Source organism: Manacus candei, unplaced genomic scaffold (assembly GCF_025592945.1).
Source record: "Manacus candei isolate 608988 ecotype Guabito, Panama unplaced genomic scaffold, ASM2559294v1 h1tg000005l, whole genome shotgun sequence".
Taxonomy (NCBI): Eukaryota; Metazoa; Chordata; class Aves; order Passeriformes; family Pipridae; genus Manacus; species Manacus candei.
Window position 1 is genome coordinate 13,639,294 of NW_026138053.1, and position 15,784 is coordinate 13,655,077.

The 15,784-nt window shown below is 38.5% G+C and overlaps 1 protein-coding gene across 5 annotated transcripts in view; it reads right to left on the reverse strand.

Annotated features, from left to right (window-relative positions):
- The window catches only part of TGFBR3 (transforming growth factor beta receptor 3), a 116,189-nt gene that overhangs the window by 25,348 nt on the left and 75,057 nt on the right, over positions 1-15,784 (reverse strand). For all 5 annotated transcript variants that reach the window (XM_051802562.1, XM_051802581.1, XM_051802592.1 and 2 more), the window contains 3 exons: positions 11,831-12,014; positions 6,554-6,722; positions 4,066-4,213 (listed from right to left, as the gene is read on the reverse strand). In XM_051802562.1, the coding sequence (XP_051658522.1) occupies positions 4,066-4,213; positions 6,554-6,722; positions 11,831-12,014 (501 nt within the window). The remainder of the gene's footprint in view (positions 1-4,065; positions 4,214-6,553; positions 6,723-11,830; positions 12,015-15,784) is intronic.

The window sequence follows — 15,784 nt, forward strand, 5'->3', positions numbered from 1 at the left end:
AGTCAGCTGGCACCAAGGACAGGCTGTGTCTGAATAAGCACCCTAGAAACGCTGCATGCCTCCTGTAAATTTTTGATTATGTTAAACAGGATTGAATTAAATGCTTAATAGAGCAGTAAGTGAGAGCATGCACATTTATGCATGCTCAGACTACTCAAATAACATATACTTTCTGCATACGAAAAATTTTAAGATTTAATTAACAATACAAGTTTTACACAAATAAATTGATACAGTAAACTCATAAATGCACTTGCATGTTTCATTTTTTTAAATTATTAATAATTACAAATAATGCCTCAAAAAAGTTGGCACTGGAATACAGATGAGTCACACTGTCAGCTAGTTTCCATTTTCCGGTAAATGTTTTGCTAACTTTCAAATTTTCTTGTCCAAATGGGTAAGTCAAAGGAATAGAACAAGTATCTCTCACTGTTAGAGGGGCAGTTAGAAAATATTAACTGGTATTACACTTAAACTTGCATTTAAGTACTTGGCATCTTTAACATGTATTCACACAAAGCTAAATACATATATATTTATTTTTACACTCACAACACTACTATTATCACTGTAACAATCACAAGTTGCACATAGATGCTGCAGGAAAGGCATTGATGACCCACTTTTCAATGATTTTTGCAATGTGATTGAATTGCACTTTCTAATGCAGCTGATACCACGGAATGTTCCATAAACACTTTAATTTCCATGCTCAATTATCTTCTCCATCATATAGGTTGCATTTTTTTTCATCCCCATTAGTTTTCCTCAAATCTTAAATCTTTTTCACTCTAGAACATCAAAAGACTGACTGTTGAGATCTCTTTTAGATAGTGGTTGTATGGACATGCTACACAGGTCACAGAGCTTGGCTGCACTTCACCTGACATCAGAAACAACTTTAGAACAAAGAAGTGAATAAAGCATGTAGAGAGTCCTCATGGTATGGCAGAGTATACTTTCAGCTCCCTCCCTCATTTCTTCCTAGAGACCCAGTTCTGCAGCTTTTAAACATTTGCAGCTCCACAATGAAAATAATTTTAGGTACAGTGTGTGGTCTGAGGATACTGTTATCAATGACCAACAAAGGCCACTGAAGGTAAGAAACAAAAATGGAGCAATAGGTATCCTAATTTTAGTGCCTTAATCAGTTTTGGATCAACTGATCTTTGATCTTCAATAGATGCAAATCTGGACACGACTGATCACACAATGTCATATTACCACAGCTTTGACTGGTTGGAATTATTATGCTACCCCAACTTTGCTGCATCTGCCTCTCAGCTTTCCTTTACTTTTTTGTCAGAAGGAGACAGCTGAAAAAATATTATCCCAGAAGTTTACTGTCCTAGCTGGCACCCAAGCACTTCCAGGGCTTGTTTATACCACTCCACTCCACACTGAGCCTGTAAATGTTCAATCCTGCATCACCTTAGTGAAACAAAACCTGAGAACAAGGGCTTGCAGGAATAGACCTTCACTTGCCTGCCCTGCCAACACCTTTACACACAGTGTTTGAAAGCAGGCAATCAGAGCCCCCACTAACCTACTCAGAAGAGAGACCATTTCTGAAAGTGGTGGGCAGTTGCTCTCACATAAAGAACAGTCCCTCCAAGCTTTTGAAACCCTCACAGGGTTCTGTGCATTTCACTTCTCTCACTCTTTGCCCCTCAACACACTTATATTCTTTCTGCAACTTCACTGTGCAATTCCCAGCTTTGCAAAAGGACACCAAAACCAAAGAAAGCAGTGTGAACAGCAGCCTACAGGCACATAACCAGACAAGCACTGCAGAGGGGCTGCTGTAAGGACAGACTGCACGCTGGAGTTAAACACAGCCTGGGAGGAAAGCACTGCACATACATGATGTGCAGTATCATTTACCTAAATGACTCCCATTTTACTGGTGTTTGTATACACCCTCTTCCAGAGTTTCAAGAAACACAGCAATCTGGGAGATGAGCTGTATGAGCTACAATGTCTTCTTCATTTTTTGTCTGTGAACTTAGACCTCAATAACTCACAGTCCTGGGTCTGAGGCAGCTTAGCACTAACCTTTCCCTCTCAGTCTGCCAATCCCCTCAAGACAATTCTGATTCGTACTGACGGCAAGAAGTTAGGAAAATTGAAGTGCGTGGAACTGCTTCAACTAATAAAAAGAACATTGTGAAACATTACCTAATTGCTTAGTAATGTTTTTATGCATTGTCTAAATTTGGGCTTGGAAAGGTCTTCAGCTTAATAGAGATATGAAGAGATCCTAAATGCTGGATATGCAGACTTTTTAATGTCATGGGGGAGTTTGGTCCCCTCCCACACCCTCTCTAAATAAAGGAGAACAAACACATATTCAGAAAATGAAACATCTATATACATAAAGCAGTAAAGTAAACAGTTACTCACAAATCCCAACATAAATAGTCTTTTATATACTGAATTTTCCATATATATTTTGTGTATTACTTTTTCTTTTTGTTAATCTAAATAAAGTGTTACCTTCTGCCACTCATTACAGAAGGAATTTATAATTATACTTTTATAATTATATTATTTATAATTTATATATATATTTACAATTAATAATTAATAAAGAAGAAATTTAAAAATAATACTTTTCTATATTCAAGTACAGCATTTTACACACAATAGAATTTTAAAATTCTGTAGAAATCCTCTCCATGAAAATTGATCATCCATAAAGTGATAGCCTCATGGAGGTGAAATATGGTACTTGAGCTATCTCCAAGCAGAGAGGGAACTAAAGCACAATTCTCTATCCTGTGAAAGTAGACTGATATGGGCCCAAATATACAGTGGTAAATTTTACGTAATAACTAGAATGAAACTTTAAAGTCAAGCATTGTTTTTTGCCCTTCTGCTTACAAGAGTGGTAATCCTCAGCACCTAACCTTGACCTTTCTCTTTAAAGACTGATTATTTAGGACCTACAGAATGACCAGAACACCCTTTCCTGTCTGTAAGACAAATACGTGTTAGGGATGAAGAGGGAATTTCATCATCCACCCTAGATCATTTTTCCATTCAATTTTCTGAGCAACACCAAAATTTGTTTTCTTTTATTTCCTTCACTCTCAAAACATAGCATGAAATCCTGTCTACCAATCTGTCCTCTTGGGAGATTTAGATCAATCAGCCTTTTTATCCTGTCAAAACAACCCTTACGCACATCAAAAGCAGAACGCTACCCAGCAAAGTAAAACTCCCATAAATAGAGAGCTGAAGTTTGAAAACGTAACTGAATTACTGCAAAACTGCTAATCAGGAGGCCACTAGGTGGTCCTGAGCAAACATTCAGCTCGACTGTACAATGTGCTCTTAACTGATCACTTAAGACAGAAATAGGCCACACATTTATTGGCTGCATGATCAGTCCAATTATGTTTATTTATTTCAGACCAAGGGAAAACACATTTTCTTAGTAGAAATGGTGCTGAGCTACAAAGCCCGTACCAAAAATCAATGTTAACCAGCATCCCCAGTAATTTTAGAAGTTTAGTTTTAGAGATCCTGGTTTTAACTTTTAAAAAACTTATTATTTGCAGTTTGAGGAGAGAAGAGGTCAATTTGACCAAACATTTACTGGGGCAGAAGTACTGGCAGGGAAGAGGGGTAGACACAACTACAACCACAAGCAGGAGAAGTAAAACTGTTTCCACTTCTAAGGGTTGTGGGTGTGTGCCACATATTCAGTATTATCCATTCTGCACTCAGAGGCATTGTTCCAACTTCTGAGATGAACCTGTAGATCCACTCACTAAAGTAACAGTAAAAAGGGAGATGAAGATCCAACTTTGTGTTTAGGGTACTTCAACAGAAGTTGAAAAGACACAGACGCTAAATCCTTGCACTAACCACCTGGCTTCTGCCATGTGTTGGTCTAATAGCCCATATATTAAAAACTAATGAGACAAAATAGTTTCTGCATTTACTCCCTGGCATGCATTAATAATTAAAAAAAAGCAATTATATATATCACATTTAAATGGATTCTATATTGTTGCAGTATTATATCTCTCAAAAAATAAAGGTGCCTTAACTTACAATCACTTCCAGCTTTCCCTGGACATCATGAGACTTGATAACCCAGTTGACAGACTTTCTACACTTGAGGATAAGTACGACATCTCTGACAAGTCTGGCGCCTGGTTGAGATGGTTTAATGTCAACGATTATATCCACCTGGAGAGCACTGGATGTGGAAAATAGAAAGTTAGAACAGAATGCCAGAAATTTTCAGCTATCAACCTTCTTCCAATCCATCATGCTTCCACTGTCTGGCCAGCTGATTAAAATGCTGGATATTATCCCAGGCAACACAACATGTGCAAAACAGATTGTTATTCCATATACGCTTAAGTGATTTTGCATAACAACAGAAACAAGTACTTTTTAGACAAATAATATTGTTGTCTCTTATTTACAAAGTGTGTGCTATTCATTTCAGCTATTATTTAGAGCAGGTAAGTTATATGACTAGTAGGTTGCTTTATAAAATAAACATTTTTTTCTTATTTTCCTCTGACAGCGTGTAAATATAGCTGTTTCAGTTTCCTCTGGCTACAACTGTATTAAAACTCAAAATAATACCTTAAAAAAGGCAAAAAGACAAATTAAGCAGCTTAACACAAACACACACACAAAAAATCCAAATCAAACCACAAATACTGTATTGAAGGATGTCTCTGCTTAGGCAGTTAAATTGTGGAAATTACTTTACTTAGGATCTTGTGTGTGTTGAGGAATTAAGCAGTGTATTCACTTTCCAATCCTTCTGGATATATACTTACTCGAAACAGAAAAAAACCCAGATGTCCAGCCCACTACTTGCTGGAAAATAGATGAACACTATACAGATTTTCAAGATCTCAGTAAAATAAGCAAATGGACAGAGCAAATGGGTTTGTACCCATCAATAACACCTTGTCATGCAAAATATCAATTCAACAGAAAAACGTAAACTTCTAGACCATCTTATGGGGCCACACATCACAAGAACATGCTCATCCCCAAGCAACAGGTTTCAACTAATATTCTGCACTGAGACTTAGTTGTATTTTGGGGCCTTTGTTTCACCTCCTGGAGTTTTACACACACTCAGATTGGCTTCCGTATGTTTCTTTGAGGATTTAAACTTTGTAAAGATAGCTATGGATAACACATAAAACTAAAAACAAAGTAACGTATAATTTCTTTTATTTTGAATAACAAAATACTTAAACATTTTCACTGTTATCTGAAAACCAAACTCCTATTGTACTATCAGCCAAAGCCAAAAGCCCAGTGGGCTTGGAATCCAGGCTGTCATTGCATAGCACTACATGGGATGTAGAATGATGGCTGATGCTAAAGATCAGTTCTGTTCAGGATGGGCCTGCAACTCACACCACACAGAAGCAAATCATTTGGGGTTACCTACTCTCCTTCCACTACATCTCAGCACTTTTTTATTCTCCCCAGGTTGCTAGCCAAGAATATTGTCAGGCTCTGGATTCAACATCTTGTAATGAGATAATTATCCTTTTTTACAAAGACCCCTCCTCCCATCCCATCTGTCTGTGTGATTTTCTCTGTGTGATTAGGGATAGGACATGCTCATGTGTAACTGCATGAGGAGCACAACTGGACAGTGCTGGATATCCAGTGTCAGCAGTAAGCAGACAGGATTTTAATGCTATCTTATCTCTGATGAAATTGTAACCATCTACGTTTCACAGCAGATTTCTGTTCTAGTAACCATACTCAGCACTTAGGACAAGCTTTTTCAAGTATGACTATCTGAAGCAAACCCCATTAATGTTCTCCCACTGAGATCTAGGAAAGACGAGCAAAAGATGAATGTTTTAAATGTCCTACCTCCCAAAGGTACCTTTGACAATTCAGATAATCCTCATAATGTGTACAGAGTTATTTTTCCTAACCACTAGTTATAAACTTTTTTGGTCAGTGGACCACTGTCAACTCTCAACATTTTTTGCAATTATCAAACTATCCCTTAAACTCAACTGGAAACTTGACAGAAAATACTGTCATGGATCTTCAGACCAACTGTGGAACAATTACCATAGGCCACAGGTCATTTGCAACCTCTGGACCACTGTTTGGAAGCCACCGTCCTAGGCTTTCTTGCTAGTCATTCCAACCAATGACAGGTCAAGATTACTTTCAACCTCTCTCTCACCTCCTCATACAGTAGTCTAACCTTAAACCCTATCTGTCAGATGATGCCCTTACTGATATTCCCTTATTCACCTTAGTCTTGGAAAAATTCAATTGATTGAGCAAGAAGGGGGGCGGGATATAGTCCATAGAAACTGTGCTTTGTAGTCTTGTCCAGAAAGATCCTGTGATTATGAAGCAGAATCCAAAATCTTTACATACTGAAGAACTAATTTCTATTTAAGGCGAAGTACTAAAGTCCGAGCTTTTCTTGTAAGTATAAAATGGCTACTTTCAGTTGATTTTTAAATAGACAGGTGAAACCTTTAGTTATGATTACAAACATTTTTAGTTTATTTAGATGATATTTTACCTGTTAGGATTGGAATTTGGAGTGCTTAGTTCAATGATATGAACTTCTCTTTCTTGGACTAAGTTAGACATAAGGCACCCCTCTGCTGGCTTTGGTTGTAGGTATCCCGCAAGGTAATTTAAAGAGAGAAAATTCTTTTTAATGTTGCACGAGGGAGGAAAAACTTGATCTGGAGAGGGAAGAAAAAAAAGGCATGTGTACCTTTAAACATAGCTATCAGCTTAGATATATATATATATATATACTGCGTCTACTTCAGTGTGGCACTATACTGCTGAAAGGTATATCTTTTATCTACTGTAAGCACAACAAATCAACATCATATTGAAAGGGAGATCACTGTTGCAGTAACATCACATTTCTGACATAAAATATATACTTCTAAACTGAACAGCTTCTATTCATGGATTCAAACATTTAATGAAAGAAAATTCCTACAAAGAGAAATTTGAAAACAATATTGAAGGAAAATATGTGAGCATTTTTCAAAATGAATAAAATACATTTAATTTGTTCCTTGTGTCTTTAAAAAATATTTCTTTCTTTTGCAATTTACTCAGAAACCTTTTGTGATCAATTCCTTCTTCCTCTGGAAAGTGTTTTATTCCTGCTATTATAAACTTACCATATTTAAAATACCACAGAAAGTACTTTCCATTTCCTTACTCAATCTATTTCCCTATACATTGTGTAGTCAGAGTCAGTGCTCTCTAGAAATACTGCAGTTCTCTTGTGTGTGGAAAACTGAATACAGCAAGAAAAGGATGAAACCAGTTGTTGATATTAAGGAGGTCTGATCATAATATCCGCAACTGAAATGATGAAATTCTAGCATAGATATTCACTCTCTTTCGGTTTTAACTGCCTAACTGATCATGAGCATTAACTAGTGCAAAATGCAAACTATAAAAAATAGTCACTTGGTATGAAGTTCTCATGCACAGCTTACGTTGCTATACCATAAGAAACGGTATTTCCACTGAAAATCAGGAATACTTTGCATTTCTGAGATAGCTTCACATATGAATTGTTATAATACACAGAAGGACTAAGTATCACGTTCAAAGGCACAAGGTTCTGTAAGAATATAATTCCAAATGGCTGGCTTTTGGACCATTGCTTTATAAGAAAGACTTTTCCTATTAAGGTCAGTAGCAAGATTAAAAAAAAGAAGTAAACCAAAAGCATGCACTGTGCACACAAAACTGTGGACAAACTCTTAACAACTTAGCTAAGACCAAGTGCTTCCTAACTGACCACTGAAATGTCACCTCTGAAGCGCATTTGTTTGTGCTGCACAACTTTGCAGAGAGACCAGAGACTCCTATGGCCCTGGCCTCTGCAGAAAAAATTAGAGGAGTTTCTTCTCCTGATCTTACATAAAGTAGCCTTTGAAATTAACTGTGCTGTCTTCCCTACAGAATCTAGGAAAGCTGTATAAGGCTGTAACTATTCATACTGCCCAAGCAAAGCACTCCTCTAACATCTGGTATGTGCCCTGCCAGATTAGCCTTGAACACAGTTGCAGTTCTGCCAGCTCCTCCCACAAAAGCACAGAATGGAAAATGATCCCAAACGGCTTATGCTGAGCTTGAATTTATATATATATATATATTCACATAAACACACAGACACAGAGATACTAGCTATTTCCTTCTTAGCTGCTGTGCAACACAATTCAGGCCATAAAATAACAGCCTCTGAGCATTTTGTGGATAGTTACCACACGTGCTATCATTTGCCATTGCAAAGAAATCAGTTCTTGCTCCTGGCACTTCCAGTAAGTGTCTCTGGAGCTCTCCAGAACTGCTACTCTTGCCGCCAGAAGTACAGAGGCTTCTCAGCCTGGGCCTCCACTCGATAGCACGCTTTTCCTCTGCAGCAAATTTTAACTCTATCAATGGCTACTTGACACACACACCAAAACGTATTTACTCTCATCCCTACCAGTTACCAAAATCTGGGCTGGAACCAAAGAGAAAAGGGGATCCATTTCATCTTTCTTTGCTCACTACCCTTCTTTTCTTTGTTAGTTTCAGGGCTGTCTACTCACTTTGGAAAGGCACTGCAGGTGTCTGCAATCAATTAAAAACATTACCAAACCAGTCAACAAACAGTCAATTTACGGACCCTGTGCCTCTCTAATCTCCACAGACTCCCAGTATGGAAAGAGACATGAGTTTTGGCAGCAACACCCTCAGCAGAGGGTCTTCAGCCAGCAGGTCCAGGTGCCGAGGGGCCCCTCTGTGCAGAAGGCACGTGGTGGAGCTGTGTGCACAAGTGTCCAGCAGCCACCTTCTCCTTTGGCGCGGGCCAGACTGCCTGGATGGAGACAGAGGACTGCACACTGAGATCTGTAGTTTCTGTGGGCAGCACCTCCATTTGACAGATGAGGACAGACATCGCCTGCTCTATTCTGCATGAATTAGGTGTCATCCACAGGTTCTCGGCTAAAAGTTTAATATCCAAGCTTAACATCATGAGGAGGTCTAGTGTCACTCTCCAAGACAGGCACCCTGGGCAGCAGCAGTTGTATTGAGCAATAAAAATCCCATCCAAGCAGAGCTTGCCTTTCAAAGTCTGAGCAGGGGATAAGCAAGGCATTTGCAATTTTCCTTGGGCACTCTGATGGCAGGGCTTATTCATGCGCATTTTGGAGTCTGCCAGCCCTTAGCACAGAGATCAAAACCTTGACGGACATTTAATGGCAGGGGAGACATAGGATCAGGGAAGGGACTACAGAGGTCTCTGTAGGGATTATGGAAACTCTCGTCAGTACTCATCCCACAGCAGGACATACAGCTAAAGCCAGGCACAATGTAATCACCTACAACCATTAAACCACACAAGCATGGCACGCAGGATATGTGCACTGGTATGTACTGGCTATAAATTCAGATTCATGACTGAAGCTTCATCTTCTGCCAGGACAGAAGCACAGTGTTACCATCTGTAAATGGACTGTACATTTTCTAGTTTAGTTATTCTTATGGTTGACTAACATTTTTTCTTATTAGCTAAGAAATGTGATGATATTAGCCTCCCTCCAGGCTAGCATTTGCCTTGGATTTACACTGGTAATACTGGGTGAGTTAGGTAACATTTAGCTAACTGATAAGCCTTCCTGACTTGTTCAATTGTATCTTACTGAGGCATGAGGATTTAAACTGCCTTCTGCTGAAAAACACGTACTAAGACCACTTTCATCATGAACAGTCCTCCTTTCTAGAATCTGACAGTGATTACCATGGTAGTCACTTTGTCATCTCCTTCACTACACAAATCAAGGCAACAACAAGAACCTCACTTCTTGTGCCCCCTTCCTCCACACCCCCATTCTGGCCCCTCAAAGTTCTTGCTGTGGTCACCATCCCTGCAGTATTTATCGACCACTCTTTAGAATCAACAGGATTCAGATGCATTTGGCCCTGACCCAGTTTGCTAGTGCTCTCAGCTGCCTTTCATTTGCAGCTTCAAAAGTGACTTCAGAGACCCATGGCATCAGAAGCAGCTTTATTCTATGAAAAAATCATCCTTCTTCAGATCTTTTAGTCCTCTGGTTTGCATTTTCTGTTCACTGTATTCAGCTACAGCCTCCACTTTTAAAATGTTACATCTTCCAGTTTCAGATTTGTCTACCTTGAGTGAATCTGAAATGTAGACAATTATATGGATACTGCAATTAAATTCTGTATCAGTCACATAGCAAGGAACTACTTCATATGACCACCTATATATTAGGAGTAATACTAGCAGTGATGCACAGACTGGCAGCTAAAGGTACCTAACTAAAATTGCTTGAGGAGTATAAATTTTACATGAAAAGCCCAAAATGTACATCACTGTATGTTGTGGTTTGTGAAATCCAGTAATTCTATTGTTCAGTCTGCAGAGAAGCAGAGCAGGACTATGTCCCACGTGGTTTCCTTAGAACTCCTTGCATGACTGCTGCAGTTCAAGAACTGACCCTCTCCCCACCCCTGAACACATGCATAACCCCACACACATACATGGCACTTTCATTCTTCTGCCAAGAATTTAAATCAAAAGCCAATACGGTTACAGCTGAGCTAGTTTGTAGGAGCCTTCACAGAAACTGTCTATTTTGGTTGCCTGCCAAGTTCCATTTTGTGTACTTACTCCTAATTAAATTGTGTTTTAACACATTCTAAAGATGATACAAAACTCTCCTCTTTAGCTGCCTGGTTTGACTGGATGCAAAAATCAACAAACAAAATTTTATCTGTTTTTTTTTTGACATATCTAATTCAATATTCATCTCTGCAACGCAGAGACCACCACTCCCATGTATATGTTCCAAGAGCACTTTAATAAGCTAATAAATATATTTCTGAATGATTTTCTGGCATTAAAATCCAAGACTGGTGCCAAGTAGAACAAAAAAAAAAAATCACACAGGGGAATCCTCTACAAATTTGGTAGGATTTGGAAAAAACCAACACAGGCATGTTCTGATTTGGGGGGCAAGCCTCATATGTCAGGAAATCAAATGATCAGATACAGGTGGTTAGGAAAGAATGTTTTCTCCACAGAGGGTTTTTGGTTGTTTTTTTTCTTAGCCAACTAGTTCAGCTACGCAGGACTTTCTATAGAAATATTGCTGCAGAGGCTCATATTGTTATATTTTCCAGTACTGCTCAGCTGCAGAGCTACAGCCTGAACCCTACCCTAATATGGGCCTGTAAAGACCCTGAGGAGCTGGAGTCCTCTCCCACCTGCATTAGGCCACCTGACGAATCTGGCATGTGGCTCACAGGGACAGGAAATCTTTCTCCTTGGGATGAAAACACACAAGGATAGACTGAGGCAACTTATTTTGGTGAGGAAAGCAGTAATTCTTTGCCCAAAGTAGCCTGGATCCTTATACAAGCAGATATTGAAAAAAACCATAACTCAGGTATTTTTGGAAATTACCCCCTACGTCAAGGTCTCCAGTTCTTCAGATGAATGCACCCAATCACCGTGAATAGCTGATTCCATTTAAAAGGCTAAGTTTTGACTCTTTTAAGATTATGAGCAATTGCATCCACAGTTACGAGCATAAAATTATGGCATCAGAATCCAGTAAAAGTTGCCTAAATCCAAGGTCTTGTCTTTAGACTTGCTCTTATCTCTCTGCCTTCCCCTTTCTTATCACATCTCTTGGAAAATGAGAGGTATGTTTAAAGATTAAAATACAAAAAACAGTTAAATAATACTATGGCAACACAATATCCATAAGTATCTATCAATTTTGTTGGTTTTGTTTTGGTTTACCTTCTCCTACTTTAATATAGATGTTTCTTGATATTTTAAGTTCAGTGAAAGATGTTACTGCTCCATATTCCTTCTGGGCCCACTGTAGCAGATGTTCATTCTTCTCAGGAAAAAACTTTTCTTCTGTTTCTGCTGACAAGGAGAAATTTCCCTTCTCAAACTGAACAACGGAACCTAAAGACACCTGATGGGAATAAAAACATATTTTTAATGGAGTACATTTAACCACCCAGACAAGTAGCAAGTTTAAGCAATGTAATCTGTCCCACTCAAACTGTAGGGTGATTATGGTTTATTGCCTAAATGTCAAACGTTTTAACATTTGCATAACGATTCCTTTTTCTGAGCTGTTCTTGCAAAATGAAGTGCCCATGACCCTGGGTAGGGTGCACATGGCAGACTAACAGAGGGCCCTGAGCCACTCTCCAAAATCATACTGTTGCAGAAGTGGAACCACAGTGTTGCAAGGGGAGATAAACTGTGGGGGCAAAGAGAGGGCTGGAAGACAATAGGAAAACTAAGCAGGAGAGAATAAGATGATGATCTGAGGAAATGAAGGCAGATAAGAATATGAAGCTCATTAAACTGGGAGCTACTAAAGTAACTCCCAAATCAGACAGAACATGAGTCCAAGATCAGTGACACATAAAGGCTAGCCCATAAACACAGGGTAAGGAAAGAGAAAGGCTAAAAAAAAGGGAAAATGTTTACTGTTGCTTTATTTACAGGAAGTAAGGAAATATTTTAGTCTAATACATAACACAGATGAGTTATACATCTTCAGAAAAATTCTTAAAAATAGGTTACATTAACTGAGATCTTGACTAAATGTCATTTAAAGCTAAAATGTCATTTAAAACAGTCAAAATGGAAAAACAGTAAGTAGAAGTGTAACAGGTTCTACAGGAAAGCCTAAGACTTTCAAACACAACTTCACTGAAGTGGTAATAGCATCATTCAAGAACAGAAGGCAGCAGAGGGTCAGACTCTCTTTCAGATTGGGACCTGCTTCAACTTGTGATGGTCTTGAGAGATAAACAAATCATTCCAGATTTACTACAATGCAACATCATCCCAACAGCAACCTTTTGACTCGCCTGTCCCAACACTTCCAAGACATTTGTCAGCTCTCAAGAGGTCCCTACAGCAAATGGTGAAACAGCAGCATTCCTTCATCTGCCCAACCTCAGGAGCCATCACCCATCCATATACTTTACTGTCTCTTCCTTCAAGGTGCTGACAGACTGGGGCCTACATGCTCTATCCAGACTGGTCCTTCAATGAACACTTTCACTAAGATCTAAAACCATCAAGTCAAGAATAATATGTACTTGAGCGAAAGCACAGCAAGATGAATAAGCTTTGAGGTGTGAAAGCATGACTGAAGATCGCTTTGGATGTATGCCCTGTAGCTTGTTCAGATATAACACACAGCCCCTACTTCCAGACCACTGCAGCAGACAAGGCTTCATGAAAGCAGTACCATTATATTTTCTTCTGTTGTCCTCAGAGCACCTCAGGAAGAAGTCAGAGTCACTCTGTTGTTCTCCTCCCCATTCACTTTTCCCATCTTTCTATTAACTCAGATTTCTTTGGTGGAACAAAAGTGTATTTTTTTTTATCCAAAACTACTGATGACTGGAAGAGGGAAAAATACATCATAACAATTTCTGACCAGAGTACTATTTACACATTACAACAGGTAAGGGTCATAAGTATCTCTTAAGTCTTTTATAAAACTAATTATTTTACAGAAATTATCTGAAGTCAGGTTCCAATTACAGAAATTACCCAACGGCAACCAACTATTACCTCCCCTGGAGCTATTGTTCCCAGCACTATTTCAGGGTGATACATACCAATTTGTTTAGCACCGACAAAAATATTTGTCAAAGTAGACACATAAATTACATCTTTTGGCATATGGAATGAATTTCTAAGTTCTTCCCTGTGCTTCCAGCTAGTATTTATTATGCACATATCACATATTCTCCTCTAAGAGAAAGCCCAGGTAATTCAGAGTTCAATTTGACCACACCTGTCACAAAAAACAACTTAGGAAACCTCTTGCCACAATAATTTTCAAAGTTTAAACTAAAATCTGTTTTGATTCTGAATAATCTTCCTTATTTGTTGTTTTTGATATGACTACCATAAAACACTTCCTTCAAATGAAAAAGAAGTCTTTACTCAGTGTAACACAGACTACACCACATTCTTTCAATACTCTCATACTTCTCAAATAAGACAGCAAATTCTACCATTAGAGTACATCCACTGCCCCCAAAACTACAATACTAGGGAAAGAGAGCAACACATTTATCTCTAAAATGTATTTAGTAAATAGCATTCACTGTACTTTCACCACTTAGAAGCTGCAAGATTGATTTTATGGGACATCTCTACAGTGCTCCTAACACATTGAATTCTGTGTAAATTAAAAGCATACAGTCTCAGAGGATGACACTGACACAGCATAAGCCAGGTCATGCCAAATCGCATACAGAGCACCTCTTAGCAACGCTGTCTTTTATATCAGAGACATGTGGGATATTTTTGTAGAGCTTTAGCCTAACTAGAAAAATCTCCCATGCATGAAAATTGCAGGATTTAAGGACTTAACTGGTGATTATTTGGAGGAATATTGAATAGATGTTGGCATTCCACCCACAGAAACAAGCCTCCTTAACTACCTCAAAAATACTACAGTTTATCCAATATAGTATAGTAGTTAGTTTTCAATTACACAATGTTTCTGGTATTTTTTATGGTCAGCATAAGGGTAAAGCAGCATTAGGGTATCTTTTAAGACATTTGAGGACAGCATAAGAGAAAATATTATTCCTTCTAAATAATGACCAAAGAAATGCATTACCTTGCAATAATGCATTTTCACTGTATTTTTCATTTGAGATAGTTAAATGTTTGCTAACAAAAAAGCTTTCCTCCTCAGAAAACACTTGGGTTTGCATTTATTACTAATTAAAACTTGAAAACCTTTTTCATCATCCTGCAGCATGACAAATGTCTTCCTGAGGGACAGATCCTACCAAAGTTACCAAGTCCTGTGAGGGAGGAACTGACAGACAGAAAGCAGAGCAACTAAGAAGTCTGGCATAAGCATCCTCACTAAGTGATCACATAGTAAACATCTTTAAATAAACATGAAGCTTATCATAATTTATTTTTTTAATCACATACTAAAGTCTGCTTGAAATGCTGGTTCCGCTAACCAGGTTTCAGAAAGGACTGCAGCGTTCTGCTGTGCCTGCCAATGTTGGGATTTTTACTACACAGACCTAAGGCAAGGTTAAGTGAGCCAAACACGTTATTTTTTTTGGAAAGAATTCAACAGACCCTTCCAAAAAAGGCAAGCATCACTGTTTCAACACCTGCCTTGAACATTAACTACTTACTCTTCAGAACAAATTAAAAGCAACTTGAACATGCTTAGCATAACCCAGAGCATTAAAACCAAATAATGTTTTAAATATTTGGGAATATATTAATTTTTATCGGAGTACTAATTATACAGCTTGACTTGGTGATTAAGAAACTGCTGCCACAGACACTTTTATCTCCTCCCTTTATCTCCTGTAGTGGTTACTTTCTGAGTTTGCTGAGTGGAAAAAGTGCCCCAGCTCTATTTCTTCCACTTGTGAGGACATGAAAAGTGACTGCACCAGAAACATCTTCTGCTGCTGAGTTCACCACACACCCTGTGACATTTCTGAGGCTAAATGAGGAAACTTCCAAACTGGACATGGAAAATCCGTTTGCAAGACCAAAAGATACTGGCCACAGCCACTAACCACAGCAAGGACCACGGTTCAAAGGGGTCTTCTGCAATCAGAGGGAATGAGGATCAAGCACAGTATTTTGAAAACTTGCTACCAAAACCTGAGTATTCCACCAAAGAACAAAATGTGTTCAGGAACACGTTTGGTTACATAC